The sequence below is a fragment of the Euleptes europaea genome, chromosome 3 (assembly GCF_029931775.1).
Source record: "Euleptes europaea isolate rEulEur1 chromosome 3, rEulEur1.hap1, whole genome shotgun sequence".
Classification (NCBI taxonomy): Eukaryota; Metazoa; Chordata; class Lepidosauria; order Squamata; family Sphaerodactylidae; genus Euleptes; species Euleptes europaea.
The window spans coordinates 86,348,830-86,371,681 of record NC_079314.1 but is presented as its reverse complement, the minus strand read 5'-3'; the positions used below and the strand labels follow the sequence as shown (position 1 = coordinate 86,371,681).

The window sequence follows — 22,852 nt, the reverse complement described above, 5'->3', positions numbered from 1 at the left end:
ATCTTGAGCAGCGTAAATCTAATGTTCGAGGGATATAAGGACTGAAACAAATCTTGCCACTGACAATGTAGCCTTGGGATCCCTGTCACTTAATAAAAAAAAGGCATTATGTCAGACACAGAGGCATTAGATTTATGTTAAAAGGGGAGAGATATAACATGATCGAAGTTCCTCATAAAAGTAGCATTCCAAGAGGGCATGAGCTAATGAATCAATAGAGCCAGAAGAATTCCACTCTCCTCCTGGCAACCTTCCCAATTGTCCCCAACAACGCTTCAAATACTCTTCCTTGCTTTTTGTAGACCTGCTGGCAATGATGGGAATAAAAGGAGTAAAAGAATGTAATCGTCAACTCTCTCTGGGATAGCTGCGATTGGGGGGGGGTCGAGATTGGGGGGCAAGGTGGTGGTGACTGGGAAAGGCAAAAGAGCTTGCTGAAGGGCCAATAGACAGACCCAACGACCCATAAAATCCTGTAGCCAGTCCCGTCTACTAAGTAATAGTGTTGGAAGAGTGACCTGGAGGCATTATCAGTTCCTTCAGTGATTCATTTGTCCAGTAATAAAAGAATTAAAATGAAGCCCATTGAATGCTCAGGATTCTGCATTTCTGGTTTTATCTGAGTCAGAAAATCTCTACAGGAAATATGTTGATACGTAGAGTCCCTGCTGTGTTTGCCCAGGCAGTGTACATTTTCATGTCCCTCCATCACATAGTTCAGAGCCCAGTAGAGAGTAATTTGGAGTCAACTGTAGATGTACCCTGACTGCAAAGACAACAGCAGACCTTTCACTCCAGACCAACTACCACAGAGCTGGCCTAGCTAAAAGTTAACAATAGGAGAAACCCACGCTTTGAATCTTGCCTCTGCTGAATAGTGTTTATATTGTTTCCTAGATACCACCTTGTAAGCGTCAGCCAGTTTTATTATGCCCTATGTGTGTGGGGTGGGGGAAAACACCCCTCAAGCAGAGACACCAGGCAGGACTATGAATAGAACAGAACACAGCAGAGCTGGGACAAAATCGTGGCTTCTGTCTCCCACATCTCTTCTTTGTTGATATAAGTGTCATTCTTGCTGACAGCATGATCAAATATAGAAACTATTTCTTGGTACTGAAACCATGGAGGGGGGAGAGAAAGGGTATTTTAGCACACATGAATGTACATACCTTTGTCAGGTGAGGCCACAGGTAAGAATGTGGGTGTAACAGCTGCATTGGGTTTTCTACTATTGGGTTTTTAGTTGCACGTCAACCAGAGAGAAGACAAGTTTAAATATAAAGCAGGCAGAAGATGGGGGGAGGGAAAACTGCTTCAAATATGTTAATCTTACACAGGGCGAGGGTATTCTTCCACACGTTTTGCTCCTCCTATACTATATTTAAAAAACTCACATGCCTGCTAGGATTTTCCCCAGCAGAAGAACTGGGCTTCCTATGATAGGCAGCCATCATGATGTGGTTTTTCAACTCGTCGTTCTGTTTTGTTTGTAGTTTAGACTCAAGGGGACTCTGAGGTGTAGTGTATCCCCCGCGTAGGTCAATACAATACTGTCCCCAAACTATCACTGCCAACTACACCCATATTTAGTGAACTTCTGAGATTTAGAGATCATGATCTGTAATGACATCTGTAGAGAAAATACTGAATGCCCTAGTGAATGAACGAGGGTTGCCAACCTCCAGGTGGTGGCAGATCTCCTGCTATTACAACTGATCTCCAGCCGATAGAGATCAGTTCACCTGGAGAAAATGGCTGCTTTTGCCATTGGACTCTATGGCATTGAAGTCCCTCCCCTCTCCAAACCCTGCCCTCCTCAGGCTCCGCCCCAAAAACCTCCCGCCTGTGGCGAAGATAGGCCTGGCAACCCTACAATGAACCAATGTCTCCTCTGCACTTGTTATGATAGCTGAAAGCTTGTTGCCTTTCCTGACCCCAATGACACAATAACAATTGTCATTGGTTTGAACTGCTCCACCAGGAGGATCCGACCATCCCCTTCTACACAGCATTTTGAGCGCTCAGGCCCACAAATCCTTCCTCTGAGCTTTTCCACTCACATGTCCCGCTTCAATCCCCTTGCAAATTGTTGCTCCTCCTAAGGTAGTAAGGTATCCTCAAAGTAGCTTAGGGCAGTGGTTCCCAAAGTGGTAAGTACCACCCCCTGGGGGGTGGGATTACCTAGGGGGGCACTAAGAGGCAAGAGGGCAGCAGGGGGGAATTAGAGGTGGGGCCCCTCCAACTGCGTTTTTCACTAATTTACAATATTCAAGTTATGGCACCATGCTGGCAAATTTGGTAGAAACTATCAGAATTTTTTTCCAGACTTTGAAGAGCTGGTACCACTGGATCAAGTTCATCAGTTCTGTTGAATAAATTTCAACTAAAAAGTTTTAATAGATGTGCAATTGTTACTGTTTTGAAATGTTATTGCTATTTTATTATTATTAATAATAATAATGTTATTGTCCTTATCTCCTTTAGTGAGTCATGCAAACCCCTAATTTGGATAATGCTTTTTGTAGGATAGGGTAGGGGGTGCTGGGGTTCAGTTTGAGGAACCAAGGGGGTGGTGGCCCGAGATGTTTGGGAACCACTGGCTCAGGGGAACTAAGAGCAGCTCTGTGGCTCCCACTGTCTGAAAACACAGTTTTCCCATCTTCCCATTGCCCTTCAAACCAATAATATTATGCGTTTATCTAGGCAAGGTGGGTATTACTGAGCTTGCAGGACTCTTCCACTCACTTAAGCAAATGCTGTATGTTTATTAGTAAAACAAGGACACACAGAGGGATTAACAAAATAGGAAATGAAGAAAAATAAAAAATACTTCTGTGCTCTGACTCCACATTAATGGTAGTTTCGTAAAGACAGCCCTTTAATTGCTGGGCTAGAAGACAGCATAATCATTGCAGGACTGGAATGACAAGAATAGCATTATCCCTGGATGAGTGATGTATGACTACTACCCAACATACCTGTAGGAAAAGCTTTTTCCCCAGAAAGGCATTTTCAAAGCCAAATTTTTCTTTTGGCCAATGAAGCTGTAGCTATAGGACAATGCAACATGTAAGATGCTTTGAAACTGGCTCAATTGACTATGCAACCCTTAATAGGACATTTAATAAGCTAGTAGGATATGTACACTTACTGGCAAACAAAATAGGTGAGGGCCCCCCACCTCACCATACTGGCTGTTACTTGAATGACTCATCAGCTCTTAGGGAACAGAGCAGTTCATTTTTGGGTTTATAGACTCCTTAGGCTCAAAAAAGTATCTATAAAGGAGTTTTGGCCACCAGTCTCTACCTTCCAAATGTATTTTTTTTAAAAAATATTAGCGGTCTTTCTACCTTACAGGAACTCAAGACAGCTTACAGCGTAACTAGTAATAAAATATATAAAAATATAACTACTACCGGTAGTTACAAAAAAAAATTAAAACTGCTGTTAGGTAGAAAAACTAATCAAATGCTGTCATGAATAAAACTGTCTTCAACTGCCTCCTAAAGATCTAGAGTAAGGGGGCCAGGCACACATACTTGGGAAGGTTGCTCCATAACCATGGGGCTGCCACCAAAAAGACCCTCTCTCATGTACTCACCAGATGAGTTTCTTAAGTCAATGGGACAGTCAAGAGGGCTTCTCCCTATACAAATCTAATCAGGCTAATTGTTGGAAATGTTCAGAGACAGAGGGAACATATTTTCATCAATGGTGGACATGTAAGAAAGCACAAATGTACTGGAAGCTAATACATAAAGAGATACAAGAGCTGACGCAAACGAGCTTTGAACGAGAAGCTAAATACTTTATATTGGGAATAATTCCAACTCAAATTCAATTGAAATACTAAGAGCTATACCAATATGCGATGACAGAGGCGAGAACGGTGTTTGCAATGAAATGGAAAGACAGGAAGATACCTGATTTAAGGATGTGGATTACAAAAATGCATGAATGTGCATCGATGTCAAGACTTTCAGCTTTGCTCCAGTACAAGATGACTGAAGATCACAAACAAAGATGGCAACCTTTTTATGACAGATATTTGTGATTTTATGTATTTATGTATCTTCTTTGCCATAGGTATTAGAGTTAGCTATACTACGCTAGATGATGAAAGAGTGGTGATCAGTTAGAAAACATAAGTTACATAACAGGTATAACAAAATTAATGATGTAAAGAACGCATAGCAGTATTAGAAATATGAATAGAGGTTAAAAAGACCAAATATGGTAATATAGTGGTAACATTAGTGAATTAATGTAGGAATGATATATATATAAGAAAAGAAACCAGGGCTTCAATTAAGATAGCGATGAGGATTGCCTGTGCGCCAGAGGAGGGTAAAGAGTGTTGTATATCACTATTATATATCTATTTTTCTTACCCCCTTTTCCCTTATTTTTCCTTTCTGTACCGTAATAAAACGTATTTTTTAAAAAGAGGGCTTCTCCCTGTGATCTCAGTTCCCAGGCAGAAATGTATAGGACAAGATGATCCTTCAGATACCTCAGTTCCAAGCTATGAAGGTCTTTAAAGGTCAAAACTAACACCTTGAATTGGGCTGAGGAGCGGATCGGAAGCCAACGTAATTGCTGTAATATTGGGGTCACATGATCCCAGTAGCTGGCCCCTACTAGCAGTCTAGCCACAGAACTCTACACCAGCTGCAGCTTCCAAACAGTCTTCAAAGGTAGCCCCAAGTACAGCACATTGCAATATTTGTTATTTATTTTATTCCGTTTTTTTATCCCACCCTTTCCTGACTACAGTCAGGCTCAGGGCGGCTAACAACCAGGAAATACAGTCAGTCTAGATGTAATTAAGGCATATGGCTAGAGCTGACTGCCCCAGGAATGGATGCAGTTGATACACCAGCCGGAGCTGGGCAAATGCACTCTGAGCCACAGCAGCCCCCCGATTTTCTAAGGTGACTGTTTCGTCAAGCAGCACTTCCAAGCTGTGAACCTGCCTTCTCAAGGAGAAAGTAACCCGGTCCAAGACAGGTGATCTCAAGTCCCTAGTCTGCCTTTCTACTAACCCAGAGAACCTCTGCCTTGTCAGGATTTTTAGCTTGTTCACTCATGTCTAGCCCATTACTGACTCAAAGCACAAACAGCTTTCTCAGAATTGAGTGGAAAAGAACGGTAGAGCTGGGCATCATCTGCGTATTGGTGACATTGCAGCCCAAGACAGGGAAAGTCTCCTTCCCTTTGCCCTCTCAGTCCATCCTTCCCTTCTCTCTCATGCACACATAAGAATGATAGAGAGAAGAGGAAGCTTTCCCTCTGGTTTACAAAATTATGCAATGATAAAGAACTTTTCCCTCTCCCATTATACTAGAACTCAGGAGGCACCCAATGAAGTCGACAGGCAACAGGTACAGGACACACAAAAAGAACTCAATGTGTAATTAACTGTCAGTGGAGGTAGTGATGGGCATGAGCATAGATGGCTTTAAAAGATAAGATTCATGGAGGATAGGTCCATCAACAGCTACTAGCCATGGTGAGTAAAGGGAACATCCATATTCCAACGCCATTGCTACGAGGCAAAATTAGGTGAAAGGCCTTGGTCTCTGTGCCCTTTCACTGGCCTTCTAGGGCAAATAGTTACTTGCTGTGTGAAACTGGATGCTGTACTAGATAGACCACTGGTCTGATCCAGCAGGGCTCTTATGCTCTTAAATGAATGCCTAACATCTACTCCTGTTCAGAGATATGAAAGCCCCCCAAAAAACCCAGTAAGGATTTGGGGGGAAACAGGGGTTTTCCCCATTTCCCCCCAAAGGCCTTTTTTTTTCAACTTTCTTGATGGAAAAATTGGAAATTTTGGCAAGTACTGAAAAAAACACCCTCCTATGAAATATTTTCTAATTTAAAATGAGTTAAATGCTTTCAAAGACCAGGCATGCTGTAGACATATACAGCTCCTAAATCTAAGATGCATTTCTGTACCTAGGTTACCTAATCTTATGAGGAGCATGCCGGGCTTTCATAGTTTTTCAACAGCTGGACATCTTCTGTTGTCCTTTTGACCTGACGTGGTTGACCTTTTCACTTTCCCCTCAAACCACTGTGAAACATGTACCCACAGGTTGGGTAACAAGTAGCTTATTGCTCTACCTTGCTGGAGGGGGGAAAAGATCAGAAGGAGATAGGGCAGAAGCTGCAACAAAGCCTGAGGAAAACTCTGAAAGTTCCATGGAGAACTGAGCTCTCTCTAAGATGGCAAAAATTAAGGTATGTGTGCTAAGGCAGCACAATGTGTATCAGCTTGCAGTTTTCTCTGAAGTATTGGGTAACTTTGCAATTTTGCTTGTACAAAACTAAGGCATTTATAACTTTTAAAGTCCCTAAATATGTCAGATGTTGCAGTTTTATATGTTCAGTGAATTATAAATGATGCATTTTATATTGTTAAAACAGTAAAATTAGTTTAGTTTTAATAGGATATTTAACTACTACGTATCTTTCCATTTTTTCTCAAAACTTCAATTTCCCCCCAAACTCCCCCCCTCGGCTTCAACATTTCCAGAACTTTTACATCTCTACTCCTATGCAAAACGGGGCCAGTGCTGCTGAAAGGGACACTGGACATGTACAGGTCCTTGCTATATGTAACCCCCCATCATCATAACAGGGTTAACTGAAGTTAAGAAGCAGGTCCCATATTGTTAGGATTGTCCACATTTGTTATTGAAAAACTAGTTAGGGAATCCAACACACATCAGTGCCAGGTAGGACAGTTTTTTGCTGTCACAGTTTTGTGTACTCAATATAAAAACACTGTAGGTAAGGTAAAGGTCCCCTGTGCAAGCACCGGGTCATTCCTGACCCATGGGGTGACGTCACATCCCGACGTTTACTAGGCAGACTTTGATTATGGGGTGGTTTGCCAGTGCCTTCCCCAGTCATCTTCCCATTACCCCCAGCAAGCTGGGTACTCATTTTACCGACTTCGGAAGGATGGACGGCTGAGTCAACCTTGAGCCGGCTACCTGAAACCAACTTCTGTCAAGGTCGAACTCAGGTCATGAACAGAGCTTGGACTGCAGTACTGCAGCTTACCACTCTGCACCACGGGGCTCTGTAGAAACACTGTAGTCACCAAATAATCATTCAGTTATATGAGTGGGTGGAGAAAGTGCTTATAGTGGAATCACCTTCACTGTTCATATACTGCCAGTGAGTGGCAATGGAAACAGAACCCAAGGACCTTCAGCAAGAGGACATGAGGCAGAAGCCTCCCAGTTTTATTAAAGTGCTTTCATTCTGCTAAGCAGAGCAGCACAGAGAGGGAGGAAAGCAGCAATCAGCTATGTCCCATGAAGTCTGGTAGAAATCTTAGTGTCAGCTCTCAGGCAGAATGAAGGAGGGAGGAAAGAAAACATGCACTTTAAACAAGCATTTGCCCTCTTCTGGAAGGGCTTCTTTTTCAGGGGAAGTAGGCATAACACCCTGACCTGGATAGCCCAGGCTAGACTGATCTCATCAGTTCTCAGAAGCTAAGCAGGGTCAACCCTGGCAAATATTTGGATAGGAGACCTCCAAGGAATAGCAGGCAGGGTTGTGACTTGGAGGCAGGCAATGGCAAACCACCTCTGATAGTCTCTTGCCTTGAAAACCCCACCAGGGGTAACCATAAGTCAGATGTGACTTGACGGCCAAAAAGAAGGAAAAGGCATAGCATATAAATGCATCCAGCACTGATGGGTACTACCACCAATTTTATCAGTGCAAATACTTAAAATGAGAAAGGAAAAGCCCAGTAGGGCAACAACACCACGGAGACACAGAAAAGCAACCAGTTTAGCTTTGTTTTAAATATACATCTATTTTTTATTTTTTCCCCTGCTTTAAGGCAAGAAACTCATTTCAGAATTCCATCTTCTTTGTCTGCACATCCAGGAACCAACACAATGGGCTATTTTTAAACCCCTCCCCGTCCTTTTATAAAATTATGAGATGTGGAAGTCTCAGTAACTTGGATGGTAGTAGATCAAAAAGATTGACTGCCCAGATACAGATCACTGAACCAGCTCTCTCCTGCTCCCTAGTGGTGGACAGAAAAAATAACTGGCTGTAGAGGTAATAAGGCATCCACAATACTGGGGTATGTTTCCGACGCCTCCTGAACACCCCCCCCCCATATATATATAAAATCAACATTATATCCAGCATGTTGAATTGCGTTTCACTAGCAAAGATACTAATCAAGCAGAAGAGTTCTTATTATTAGGCTAGTGATGGAGAGACAGTCTGATAATGGTGCCAGACCAGAGCCTCAAGAATCCTAGGACTCTAAAAGCACGAAAAAATGTCACGCTTTCCGTTTCTTCTTTTTCCCACCAGCCACTTTGTTCCTGACACCCATTGTTCCCTCGGTGTCATCATCGTCATTTGCCTCGTCTCGAGAGCGTTTCTTCTTTTCTTCTTGCTGCCGCAATTCCTGTGGTGAAAATAGAACAAGCAATTACTTGAGCTTCTCAGCAGCAAGAGAGGAGAATCGTGAAGATAAAGAGGACTGGAAGCAATAAACACACAATCAGCATCACAGGCTTAACAAGTAGATTTGTAAGCAGATTCTGAATTAAGAATCCACCAAATATTCACCGGCAATCGTTTTTGGCAGAAAATGAGGGGCTGTAGTTCAGGGGCAGAGCATCTGCTCGGCATGCAGGTCCCAGGTTCAATCCCCGGCATCTCCAGTTAAAGGGACTAGGCAAGCAGGTGATGTGCCCGAGACCCTGGAGAGCCGCTGCCAGTCTAAGTAGACAATACTGACTTTGATGGACCCATGGTCTGAGTCAGTAGAAGCCAGCTTCATGTGTTCTCCCACCCCACATAAATGCTACTTTTTCACATCTATTCAGTGCCCCTCTACAATTTAGGCATCATTTTTTTTTAAAGAGTGTCCTTTTTGCTGGGAGCTGTGATCCTAATCAGTGTGAAGTCACAGTGCCACACAGCCAATCAGATTTGGTTACGTGACAATGACACAAGGCCAGTTCCGCATGAAGGACGAACTAGAAGATATGGTGTACCCGGGGAATCTCATTTTACTGCTGGCTCAACTGGGAGTTTGGGCTCTTGAATATAGCACCAACCCCCTACAGTCCTGAGAACAACCAGACCCCTGTGGTGTTTGTAAAGTGAGGGAATTCCAGTAGTAAAATGGCAGCAGTGTCCCCAGAGACACAATATTACCTAGCTTGGCCCTGAAGGTGAATGCTTTCCTGCCCTCACTCTGAATAGGTGAATACTTTCAACACTGTTTACTGCTATTCTTGGGTGGGAGGGAAGCAAAGTGTGCTTTTCACAAGTCTGGAAGTGTTCAGAAAAAGAACCTGCCTCATGGTTTTAACTGAAATGTACCACAAACATTCTTTCACAGCAAGCAGTTTCCTGAATAGTGATGCAGCCATTTTATGAAGAATCTACATTTTTGGATTCAAGAACATCCCTCCAACTGCCCCAGTTCACCCAGGACAGGTACATTTTTCAGCTTTTGGAGGAACTTGGCCCTCCAAATGTCTCACTTTTAAGGAGGCAGCTACATTCCTTCCTGCTCCAAGGCCCGCCCACCCACACAAAGAAACATTCCTATTTCCAACTATGAAGTGTTGGACAATGTGCAACAGATAACGTTTTGTAAAAATACTTGCTCTCACAGCCAACTTGGAAGGAAGCGAGAAACTGTGGTACATGAGGTACATCTTAAATCAAGAATGGCCTCACATGGGATTACTTTGCACTAACAACGTTCCTGGCATTGTGCAGATTAATGCTCCAAACGCACCCTTAGGCAAACAGCTCAGATGGGTTCGCTAAACGTTGGCTGCCCTCCCATCGTGAAACAGACCCATGGACCTGTGGCAGACGCAGCCTGAGAATTACCGACAAGCAGCGAGACCTACCATCCGAGCAAATCTTTGCGCTTCGGCCACCCGCTCCGTCAGCATCATAACTTCATCCTCTTGAGTGGGGAAAGCAGGCAGCTTCTTGCCTATCAGGTGTTCGATGCGCTGGAAGAGCTCCACATCATACCTGTAAGACAGTAGCCAAGGTCTCGGTCTTATCTCATCTCTCGTTCCTCTTGACCAGCACCCCATTATCTAGTCAGCACCCCCCCTATTCCCCATCACTGGATCCTCACACTCTTGCTGTTCCGCAGCACAAACAAACTTTTCCACCCATTCAGATAAGATGTAGAGCTACTGATTGTGGCCCACAGCACTACTTACTGCGTGACAAAGGTGACTGATTTGCCAGAGCGCCCGGCACGAGCAGTTCTCCCCACACGATGAATGTAATCCTGAAATAGACCCAGAGAGTCACACGGAATACAGATAAGGCCAGAGAAAGTACAAAGAAAAAGTGGAACCTGAAGCATGCAATGCAGGGGACACCACAATGTATGTTTTATCTCGCTTCATCAGGATACGTATTTGGTGCATTTCAAGGCTGTCTAGATTCACCCAGGAAAGTTGAGGGATTGTGCAGCTGGGCTTAGCTTGGTGACAAGAGGCTGCAACCCGCTGCCTCCCTGGGCAGTTAAAGTTGCTGCATGATAAATGGTTCAAAAAGTTCCACGTGGAATTCTTCATTTGATCCCAGAGTCTTTTGAACTATTTAACCATCGTAAAAGGTATAGGCTATATAGTGTGTAAAAATTATACTTTCATAAAGATATCTGTGTGATAGTTAGAAGAGTTGGTTTTTTATATGCCAACTTTCTCTACCACTTAAGGAAGAATCAAACCAGCTTACAATCACCTTCCCTTCCCCGCAACAGACACCCTGTGAGGTAGGTGGGGCTGAGAGAGCTCTAAGAGAACTGTGACTAGCCCAAGGTCACCCAGTGTTGGAGTGGGAAACCAACCCGGTTCACCAGATTAGCGTCCACTGTTCATGTGGAGTGAGGAATCAAACCCGGTTCTCCAGATTAGAGTCCATCAGAGTCCACCCATCTAAGTAATAGCAAGCAAATAATTTTGATGGGCAAAATAAAGGCATATCTTGTTAGAATTGACCGTTGAAGACTGGAAGACATCCAGTAGTAATAGATGGTGGAAACTGACTATACGGTCAGCTACCTCAAGCACAATTCTATCTATTGATCCATTTTATCGCACTCTTCCTCCAAGGACTTCAGGATGGCATGCATGGCTCCCCTTCCCCTTTTTTCCCCTCACAATAGCCCTGATAGGTAGGTTGGGATGAAAGTGAATGGTTAGTCCACGATCTATCAGCCAACTCTCCAACATTCTAAGCACTATACTGCTGTCCTGAGCTGTTTATAATATACAATAAAATCCATAAGCAAGCCAGATGATCAAAATCTACAACAAGACAAAAAATATTTTAAAAGTTCTCCAGACTATTGCAACAACCAAATGAAATAAAAGCTTGCAGAAATAAAATGGCCTTCACCCGCTTCCTGAAAGCCAATCGAGAAGTGATAAATCCAAATTACTAGGCAGGGAGCCTGAGAACAGGGATGCTACCACCAATGTGGCTCTAAGACTTTGTGGCTTCCATTCATACCTCCAACAAGAGACCCTCCTCAGAAGATGTCAATGAATGTGGACAGATACACATGAGAGGGGGGTATTCCTTGAAGTAATCAGGGTCCTTGATCATGTAGAAATTTCAAGACCAAAAACCAGCACCTTGAATTGAGCCTGAAAACCAGCTGAAAGCCAGTAAAGATCTTCTAGGACTGGTGTTACATGATCCCCCAAGAACAACTCCATCTAAAAATGTTGGCTGCCAAACATTGGATCTGTTGAGGTTTCTGAATAGTCCTCTAAGCCAGAATTAAACTAGCTAAAATGTACAGCTTACAGGAGCATGACCTTGATTCACCAGAAAGACTGTGGACAAAGCAAAGATGGGGGGGAAAGTACTGGTGGCCACAGCTGTCGCCTGAGAATAAGGCAACAAAGCCTGGTTCAGAAATAACCCCAACCTGAAAACTGGCTCCTCCAGGGAAGCACGACCCAGCCAAAGTGTACCATTCCCTTATCACCTTGGCCTCCACTGCATCAACAATGGCTCCCTCAACCTTTGCAGCCACATCCCTTGCTGGTATTATCATTCCTCTCCCCAGCCTTTTATAATTCACTGAGGGTTCACAGAGAAGTGTAGCTGTTCCACCATAATGAAATACCCAGAACGATGGAAGAAGAAAGCCAAGTATCTTCTGCCTTTTCCTGTGAATGCCATTGAGACATCCCAAATTTTGAGAGGCAAGAGTCCTCAATCAGCAGCGTTCCTTTTAACTCACCTTGGAATGAGTAGGAATGTCAAAGTTTATCACTACGTCGACATGGGGGATGTCCAGACCTCTGCTAGCAACATCCGTAGCCAGCAGAATGGATCGTGTTTTGGCCTTGAACTTGTTCAGAGATCCTAATCGTTTATTCTGAAGAAAAAGAAACAGGAAGCTATCAAATATTTTCCAACCAGGGAAAAGGTTTTTTAAAAGTAAAATTTTTGGAGATTCACTTTTCATTTATTCCCCATGACGAGAGGTATTTATTTGTTTTATGTTTAGTTAAACAAATTTGACACTGAACATAAATTGCATTTGTCATCAAAACATTAATGATTACAGTACAGCACTCCAGAAACTTCCTTGCATTAAGGCCAGCCAATACCTGACTCATCTGTCCATGGAGGGGGATGGCAGTAAAGCCCAGATTCCGAAGCAGGAGGGCAGTCCTCTGAGTGTTATTGCAAGTACTGCAGAATATCATGAAAGAATTCCCAGCAAGTTCATTCAGAATATAGACTAGGTAACTGTCCTAGGAGAGGAGCAGGGTGGGAAATTGAGATCAGAAAGGGAAAAGAAATAATGCAGATTAGGTAAAGGACAACTTTTTAAAGAGTAAAGCTGCTGAAATATGAAACAGAAAGGAAATAGTTACCTTGAACTTGGAAGGGATGAAAACATAATATTGCTGCAGTTTTTCAACTGTCTGGTACTTAGTTGAAACTGCACATTTAACAGGGTCCTTAAGCGCTGCACGCTGGAGTTTTTGCACCTGAACAAAAAATAGACTTTGCATTTAATTGTCAGACACAGCTTGTCATTATCTACCCGCCTGGTTTAGATACCCCTTTTTCTCTTCTTCTTTCCTAACTTGGTCAGAAAGTTAATGCCAGCTTCTCTCGCACCTTTTTAGTCATTGTAGCCGAAAACAGAAATGTCTTCCTGTCTCTGGGAATCACTTTCAGGATCTTATCTACCTGTAAAGAAAGTGAGAAAGTGAAACAAAGTCACAACAAGATAATCATTACATACATGTGCACACACACGCACAAAATATCGTTGTGCAGTACCAATGAACCCTGACGCAAGTGGAATAAGTAACCTTGGAAGTCCCCTCCTTTTATTTTAATCAAACTGCTGTAACAAGTAGCAGCACATATGCAATATGGTGTACTAAAGTAGGCTAGAGTACAGCATCAGTGTAACCCAGCAAGGCCCTTGAAGAGGACCTGAGAGCACTCCATAAGACTACAAGCCGAGATCGCCACCATGCTGCCCAGGGTAAGTTAATGCAGAACTATTGCAATACAGAAAGGGAGGTGGCTGACATACAACCAGGAGAAAATGTACTGAAATATATTCAAGACTGATTTGAAACTGCTGCAAAGGAGCATCCAGTATTAAGTCAGTCCCTTAGCACATTGAGTTGTTCATTCCAATTTGAACCAAGATCAGTTTCCGCCTCCTAGTAAGAAGAGAACATCTCCAAGTTCAGTTTTGGTTAACTCAATCAAAAGTGTTATTTCTACCTCTTGTTCACAACCATGACCCAGAGAAGCAAGCAGTTCAGATGATGATGTATTCCCTGTAACTTCTCCCGAAGAGGATGGGATGTCCTTGGGTTTGCCTGCTCTCCTTGTTGAGGAACAGAATGCACCGAGAGATCCAGAAGTGCCTCCCCCCCGATCAAAAGGGCAGCCTGTTCAGAGTTCCACTTCTCAGGCACCGCCATCTCCCCTTCCTTGGAATTCAGCAGGTTCAGAGTCAAGTCAGCAAATGAGGGCGAGTTTTTGATAGATCAGTCATTTGGGGGCCCCTCTGGCTCTTGGCTTTTGTAACCCAAAAAGCACAGCCCACCTGAGGAATCGAGTTTAACTTCTCCATGGCTTGCAAGTGACAAGGCAACCAAAGAGCCCATAGACTACAAGCCTTCCAAGAAATCTCGCTTTTTCTGAAGGGGTACAGGACCATTTCCAATAATACCACTGTGTCAACTGTAGGACAGTTAATAGGGAGCCACACAGTGGGAAAAAGGCAATCCAGAGTAACACAATGAGAATTCCAGCAAGCTACCAGTTGTAAATGGTGGAGAAAACATGCCTCTTGGCAAAGAGTGGTATGTTTTTCATACCAACAAGTGTCATGTAGGTAGAAGCCAGTGTCAGTCAAATACATGTTAAAACATTTGGCACTGCAGCTCTAGACAGCATCATTCCCCAAGAAGTCCTTAAAGTTACTCAGACAAACCAGGATTAACAAAGCTCACCTCAGTCTCAAAGTCCATGTTGAGGATCCGGTCTGCTTCATCCATAACTAGGTACTTCAGAGCTCTCAAATTGAAGCCTTTTGTGTTTTCAAGGTGGTCAATAAGGCGACCAGGGGTAGCTGCCAGGGGGACAGGGAATAATGTGAGACCATCAAGAGGAGAATATTCCAGAATTTTACCCAGTTGGTTTGTGACTGACAATATAAGATGGTAACACCAGGCACCACCCATTAAGCACAGCTGCCATGTGACCACCCCACATTTAGCATACAACTTTTGAAATTACCATTGCTTCCATCTTCAATAAACCTCTGTTAAGTGTAGACATAAGAATAAGCATTGAGCCAAGGCATTGCACAGGTTTGAATTGGCATGTTTGGTTGAGAAATAAACCTAGTTAAAAAAAAAAAGAGGACCCTGACCTAAATCAAGAATAGGTTTAAACCCCATGAGGTTATATTGTAAGCTTGGTCAATCTACTAGGCATTCTCAAACTAGATGATAAAGAGTCTGCACAATCCCAATCAAAGTACATCACTTAACATGATTAGGCCCTCATTTAGCAGAGCAGGAAACAACCAGCAAGATTCTACACTAGGGAACAGCAACTGGAGGTTCCCAGGATGAAGCTGGGAGTAGCAGTGTCAGGCTATGTTCCCACAACTGCCATTATTTTAGAACTGAAGGGCAACAATACAGTTGTTGGCTAGCTTTCCAGCTAGCTGGACTCAGGAAGCATTAGGGAAGTAAAGGTATGTCACCAGTGCATAAGTGATTTTTTTTAAAGGTTCTATTCTGCCTTTCAAGCCCCAAAGTTTCTGAGGTGGCTGGGCAACCTAATGCTTCTCATTGCCTCACTTCAGAGGCAGAAGAACTCAACTGTGCAATACCTCCCAGCTCACGTGGATTTTATAGACCTCATTATTTTCATCACCTGGATAATCCCATCCACTTACCGATTATTACGTGCGGCTTCTTGGCTAGGGACAGAGACTGAGCCATCATGTCAATTCCTCCAACGATTACAGCTTGGGAAAGAAAAGCCAAATAAGGTCCCTTGAAACACAAACCACTGGCCACCTCCCTCAATATGCTCTACACACCTTGGCCACAATTCCTTTACAGAAAAGAACATATGAACAGCCTTTAAGAGGGGAGTGGACATATTCATGGAGAGGGCTATTCATGGCTACTAGTCAAAACGGATACTAGTCATGATGCATACCTATTCTCTCCAGGATCAGAGGAACATGCCTATTATATTAGGTACTGTGAAACACAGGCAGGATAATGCTGCTGCAGTTGTCTTGTTTGTGGGCTTCCTAGAGGCACCTGGTTGGCCACTGTGTGAACAGAGTGCTGGACTTGATGGACCTTGGTCTGATCCAGCATGGCCTTTCTTATGTTCTTAACCCTGCTGGACCAGACCAGTGGTCGATCTAGCCCAACATCTTGCCAACCAGTTCATTTGGAGGTCCAACAATAAGGAACAGAGGCCGAGGCACTGGTATTCAGATGTTTACTGTATCTGAACGTGGAGGTTCCCTGTAGTCATCACAGCTAGTAGTCACTGATGGACCTATCCTCTATGAATCTATGTGATCTCCTTTTAAAGCCATCTATGCTTGTGGCCATCACGGCATCCTGTGGCAATGAATTCCACATTTTAATCACTTTTTGCATAAAGATGTATTTCTTTTGGTCCATTCTGAATCTACTGCCCATCAAAGCTGTGGTCAGTGGAATCCTAAGCTTACACCTTCCTTAGTCCACTGATTTCAATGGACTTAAAAAGGTATAACTGCTTAAAACTGCATTGTCGGTATCCTAGTGTCCATTTGTTTCTCTGTAAAACCCCTACCTACACAATGTAGCTGTGCTCATTATTTTGCTTTCAAGCATGACCATGGTCTAACGCTTGTAATAGCTTTGGAACTGTATTGCTACATTTAGGCACCAAGAACTATTTCTTTAGGCAAAACAGCCTTTTGAGGATTGATGCAAATGAATATTATAAAGAAGACTCAAATACAGTCTTCAGCAGAGGTTCACCACCTTTTTGAGCCTGTGGGCACCTCTGGGCTTCTGACACAGCATGGTGGGTGCAGCCACAAAACAGCTCACCTGCAGTCATGCAGTGAAGATCTTTGTGCTGTGGTGGCAGCTGCTGCCAAAGTAATATGTTTTTAAATAACTGCACAGCCAATCAAATCTCCAATGGCCAGTCAGAAGCCTTGCTGGGAAAAGCCCCACCTGGCCCTGCCCACTTTCTAAAAACACTTGGTGGGCACCAGAAAAGGAGTTGTCGGGCACTATGGCACCCACAGGCACCATGATGGGGACACCTGGTCTTGGGGTAGCAAGTCTTATCCAGGCTTTATTTTTAATTCAGAGTGGAATGAAGCAAAACACCCAGCTGCCACCTATTATAGGAAAAGCTACAAGAGGAGTTGTCAATCATGTGTCAATCATGTATCCCTCCCCTCAAAAAAATTAACCAGAGGCTCTTGCTAGAACTATTTAAGTGGAATAAGTTAGACAAACTTAATATATTTTATTTGCATAGTTTACACAACTTACTAGGCTGCCCTGCCTCGGTAGTGTATCAGTTCTGAAAGTAGAAAAGTCCTACCCACTGAAATCTCTGTTTCTAGGTTTTTAGGGAAAACATTGAAAGTTCTTTGGCAGTTATCTCTACAATCATGGTGATGGAAGCACGTAAAGAACCCTACTTTACAGAAGAGGTAAAAGCTATTATTCACCCCTTGACACAATCGTTCCATCTCTTTTCTGCACTTGTAAACATCGTTATGTCTTCTGCTTAAAGTAAGTAATTTCACAAAGGCCACTTACTGCTCTGGACACCAATGGAAGATCCAAGGGCCTCAAACTGCTCCGAGATCTGAAAGGCAAGTTCCCGGGTGGGTGTAAGTACCAAAGCAAAGAAGCGCTGCGGGGTCTCCAGCAGTGCTTGAAGGATGGGCAAAGCAAAAGCCCCTGTTTTTCCAGATCCTGTCTCTGCTAAGCCAATGACATCTCGGCCTGCAATAAAAAAAGCTCTGTCACATTTGGCACTGAAGAAAAGACAACATGACATATATGGATCACGCTTCCAAGCACTTGGGGAGAATCTAGCTGTTGCAAACAGAACACCAACGCAGAAAATAAAACCTGCATTATTTATATGTTTAAACACCCACCCCTCACATAACAATGTGGTATTTGAGAATAATGCGCACAAAGTATGGCTCTTACAGTACTCCTTTCTAGTAATTCCTCCTGCCCCCTATCCCCATCCTGCTCACTACATCCAACGCTGCAGGTAGAACATGGATGCTAAGTCATCCCGCTTCCCTCCCCTGAGGATAATGAAAATAGCAATAAATGTCCACTCTCCTACCCGCATCCATAGATACAATTTCAATTAGGGCTTTCAAAATAAACTTGCCTTGCTGGACACGTGAAATTTTAAAGGAGATCAACTAAACCAATGGTAGACATATCATTCACTTTGGGCAAAAGTCATCTTAAAAGTATTTTGGATGCATCAGTTATGTATGGATAAGTCATATTGTTTATGTACAAGAGCACAACTTTACACTGAATCTATAAATACACTGTTTAATTGTGAATACTGTTTCATAGGAGAGAATTCTTGCAGCACTTCCTCAGTCCAAATCTAAAAGCATACTACTTATAACAACCAAGAGGTCAACACTGCTACCCCTAAATTAGAATATATTTTATTAACTTCAAAGACCAGGGTTTCCAAGTACACATTTACAAACTACTTCCTGGCAAAACAACTGGTTCAGAAAGAGAATGTTGCACATTGAACAAGTGCCTTTTTCTTTACACTGATCTTTCTTCAAGCAGCTCTTAAGAGCAACACACCCTTTACAATTTTTAGAAAAAAGGTAGGCTGGCTTATACTACTCTAACAAGAACTGAACTTTTTCTTCCATAGCAACTGCAGCTGTTCAGAAAAAGGAGACACAAATTCGTACCTTAAGCAGACAACATGTCCATGAAATGCTAGAATGTCTATACTTGAAATATCCCAATTTTGCTTTTAAGTCGGATTTCCTCTCCCTAACCTCTTGCTCTCAAAATCAGCCTCACCTTGAAGTGCAACTGGAATCGCCTCCACTTGGATCTTTGTTGGTGACTTCCATCCCAACTGATCACAGGTCTCACACAACACATCTGTCACTCCCTGTTATTCCAGTGAAAGAAATGGAAAAATCATCAGCCCAGCCTTGACAACCCGGTATGGCCTGCAACAAATTCTTCTCCACCATCTGCAAGTCAGGTGCCATTTGGAAACTTTGATAACATGAAACTCTATGGGATAAAAAGTACACTAACTTCATGTAAAATCAACTCAACCACTTTGAGTAGGTTCTGGAAAGGCAGAATACAAATTTCAGAAATGAAGAAATAACAGGAATCAGTAAAAGCTACTTTTAAGAAAGGCAGTGTGGCATAGATGGGAGGTTGCTGGACATGCACCAAAAAGAACTGGGTTAAAATTCCCACTCAGTCATAACCTGCACTAAGGACCTTGGGTAAGTAATTTCCTCTCTGTTTAACCTATGTGGTACAACTATTAAGTGAAAATAATAAGTGAAAGTCCTACATAGCAGAATTCCTCAGAGAAAAGACAGGGTAAACATGCAATCGATTCTGAAAAGTCTTTCTTTACAGGAAATCATTGGATCTGCATATCTGTCTTTCCTACCTTTATTTTGTCCACAACTGTGGAATAATATATAGTTTGTTCTGGCAGGATACACAAATCAGGTTGGTATTCTTTACAATGAAGTCCAACATCATTGCAATCTTGGCTACTAAATACGGGTTCAAGAAACTCTGTTAGCTTCTCCTACACAGAAGGTTTCGATGATCTCCACAGGCACTTTCCCAATAGAGAAAGTACGCAAGTAAACAGCTGCAGAATATCTATATCCACATAAAGTAGGACGGGTGTAACAGCAGTACCATATAATTACTGCCTTGTACTGTAAAACAACAGTAGACTGACACCAATAATACCATTTTGGTAACCTGGTTAACAAACAGGGACAAGGATAACAAATGAGACACTGTCCTTCAGTGTTACTCCTCTGAAGATGCCTGCCACAGCTGTGGGCGAAACGTCAGGAAAGAACCAAGACCACGGTCACACAGCCCGGATAACCTACAAGAACTGATGAACTCTGACCGTGAAAGCCTTCGACAATATTTTGGGGACAAGGAAGTCTGAATACACGCTGTAATATATACTATATTATAATTCACAGTGGGTAGCCGTGTTAGTCTGTCTGCAGTAGTAGAAAAGGGCAAGAGTCCAGTAGCACCTGAAAGACTAACAAAAATATTTTCTGGCAGGGTATGAGCTTTCGTGAGCCACAGCTCACTTCTTCAGATACCTGAAGAATTATATTATAATGAGTTATAATTATATTATAATTAGTTAAAGCGATGAACATTGATATCTATAAGGAACAGATACTGAATTCTGATGGACTATTCACTTAGGTGCGGAATGAGGAATAACGCTGCGGCAGATCCGCGACCAGAAAAACAGGCAAGCAGGACTAGGGAAAAGGGGCTGTTGAAAAAGGAAGGAGACCGAGGGGCCTAACAGACTATTCCCTCACCAATTCCTTGAAGGTTTTCACGGTTTCCTTAGCCGCTTCCTCATGCTCCACGTCGGCCGCCATGTTTAACTTCCCCTTTGACCCCAAACGCTCGGAGTACCCTGGGATTAGTAGTCCAAGCGCTAACACGAACCACTCGCCAACGGGTTCGTCACGTCGCCCTAGTCCCTTAGAAAACGTGCTTCGGCGCGGAGGATGCTGGGATTTGTAGTACGGAGATTGGCTGGTGGAGCCACTGAAGGATGGATTGAAGACTGTGGACGGAGGGGGCCTGGACCGGGACTGCTGAGGGAGGGAGAGAAAACAGTCAAAAATGGCAGCTAGCAGTGTTGGGCCGTCGGGGGAAAAAAATCAAGCCATATAATACTTTTGTTAATGCCAATTAACAAAAGCAGTGAACAAGCTTTGGAGTTTAGCAGTTCTGGTGAGTTCTAAAGTTTGCTCGTTGCTTTGTGAGACTGGAAACTAGGGTCGACCGAGGCTAAAAATCACGTGCTGCCATTTTTAATTGGTTTTTGGAAGAAAACAATGAAGTGGCACTGGATAGATTTGAAACATAATGTTTGCTGGAAATTAACAAACTAAGCTGCTGCCTACACTTGGGAGTATCCTACGGGAACTGGTGAACTGGCTTCATGATGATATATAGAATCTAATTAAGCTTGGATACTTGATTGGAAATGGGGCTGAAGAAATTTTGAAACGGCCGTCCCCCACCCATCATGCTTAATGAAGACTCTGTGATGGACTTTTAAAATACTTTTCTATATACTAAGAAGATTCTACTATTTATAGACTGTACTATTCAGACTGCATCAAACACGTTTTGTATATATTGTTTATTGTCACTTGTTGTAGTCCATTGTACTTGTTGAAATGTTTTGAAACACAATAAACACATTTTGTATTGTCGAAGGCTTTCACGGTCAGAGTTCATTGGTTCTTGTAGGTTATCCGGGCTGTGTAACCGTGGTCTTGGAATTTTCTTTCCTGACGTTTCGCCAGCAACTGTGGCAGGCATCTTCAGAGTAGTAACACTGAAGGACAGTAACACTGAAGACACTGTCCTTCAGTGTTACTACTCTGAAGATGCCTGCCACAGTTGCTGGCGAAACGTCAGGAAAGAAAATTCCAAGACCACGGTTACACAGCCCGGATAACCTACAAGAACCAACATTTTGTATTATTGTACTGATTTCTTCCCGTGCCAGTACCTGGAGGTTGGCAACCCTAGCAATGAGGTTAAGGGGTTTGGTAAGTGAAATAGATATTAGGTCCAGAGAGTGATTGTAAGAGTTTTGTCTGCAAATATTGTGTTTTATTATTTTCAACTATTTTTCATTTGTTCAGATTGATTTTCAAAAACTCACAATTAAATTCTGAATTGGCTAACATTGTGATTTTGATATCAAAGGGAACTCTCAAGGGTGTCTTTGAGGATAATACTTTCTCTGGGAAAAAATTTCTGTCTACATGCGTGAGTACTGTGGAAACGATGACGTATCTAAGCCATCAGTTACTGGAGCCCAACTGTGCGATATCCTGCCCTCAGAACAATAGGAAGAGTGACAGGAAATCTAAATAAACTTTCAGCATGACCACTAAAGTAAAAGGTTCAAAAATCACATTTGTGACATAGGCATAGGGGGTTACCACACTTGTATTCCCAGCGATGTTTTAAGAGTTTGAAAACGCTATAAAAAATACTGTTCGCACTTTGTTTGGCCCCTTTAGCTGTGAAGACGTCTTCCAACCATTTATAAGCAGTGGTATCCAAAAACCCTTTTAAAGCGATGTTTTTTATAACATTTTCAAACCCTTAATACATCGCTGGGAATACAAAGTGCGGTAACCCCCTCAGTCACCCCCTCAGTCAAAGCCAGTACCTCTTTTAGCATCTGTGAGCAACAAATATAACAATGGTGAGATGTTTCTCTCCCTTTCTGCTTTTCCATAGCCATTTGCTCTATGGTCTTTTGCAAGCCTGACAGATCAAAATCTTCACAGTGGAGATAGAATGTGATTCTATCTACCAGTTTTCCTGCTGGTGAAAAAGGAGGGTTTCCCATAGACGCCCCCCCTCCCACAAAAAAAAAAGGTTATGCTGGAGATCATGGGGCCTGAATGCACAAAAGCCATGTAGGATGGAGTTGCAGTAAGGAGAGGAATTGGGCAAGATTGAGCAAAAAACCTGGCTGGATCCAATGCAGAATCTGCAGTGATGAGGTAAGCATTATTTCCAGTGGATCAGTGGTGTGAGTGGCAGTGCTCTAAAGGAAGAACCCCCCTGGATATCCTGGGTTTCACCTACAAATGTCATTCTCACTCACTTGAGTTCAATTGAAATTCCAGGAGATTTCCAGCCCCCCATGTGGAGGTTGGCAGCCCTACATCCCAGGAGTTGAGAATTTTTGACGTTCCCTTATTGTATTGTCTAGTTGTTTTAACACAATCCCTTAAGGAAAAAAGCCTTTGGTTTAGTTTCACTTTTTTGCTTCTTACACTGGTTGCTGGCTGTGGGTGGTTATAGCCTAGCATTAAGGTTGCCAACCTCCAGGTGATGGCTGGAGATCTCCCACTATTACAGTTGATCTCCAGGCAACAGAGATCAGTTCCCCTGGAGAAAATGGCCAC

At 42.9% G+C, this 22,852-nt stretch overlaps 1 protein-coding gene across 2 annotated transcripts; it reads right to left on the bottom strand.

The window, feature by feature from the left end:
• Positions 1 to 8,213: 8,213 nt before the first annotated feature.
• On the bottom strand, positions 8,214 to 20,347 carry DDX47 (DEAD-box helicase 47). 2 transcript variants are annotated; one of them, XM_056846232.1, is made up of 12 exons: positions 20,219 to 20,347; positions 18,678 to 18,771; positions 17,409 to 17,457; positions 15,512 to 15,583; positions 14,556 to 14,674; positions 13,195 to 13,266; positions 12,945 to 13,061; positions 12,675 to 12,821; positions 12,302 to 12,439; positions 10,257 to 10,327; positions 9,930 to 10,059; positions 8,214 to 8,461 (listed from the first exon to the last, which is right to left on the bottom strand). In XM_056846232.1, exons 2-12 carry the CDS (start codon positions 18,759 to 18,761, stop codon positions 8,333 to 8,335), a joined length of 1,128 nt encoding a protein of 375 aa, XP_056702210.1. In that variant the 5' UTR covers positions 18,762 to 18,771; positions 20,219 to 20,347; the 3' UTR covers positions 8,214 to 8,332. The 2 variants fall into 2 exon arrangements, with proteins under 2 accessions (XP_056702210.1, XP_056702209.1); XM_056846231.1 differs by having other exon boundaries at positions 17,409 to 17,597; positions 20,219 to 20,341.
• Positions 20,348 to 22,852: the final 2,505 nt, after the last annotated feature.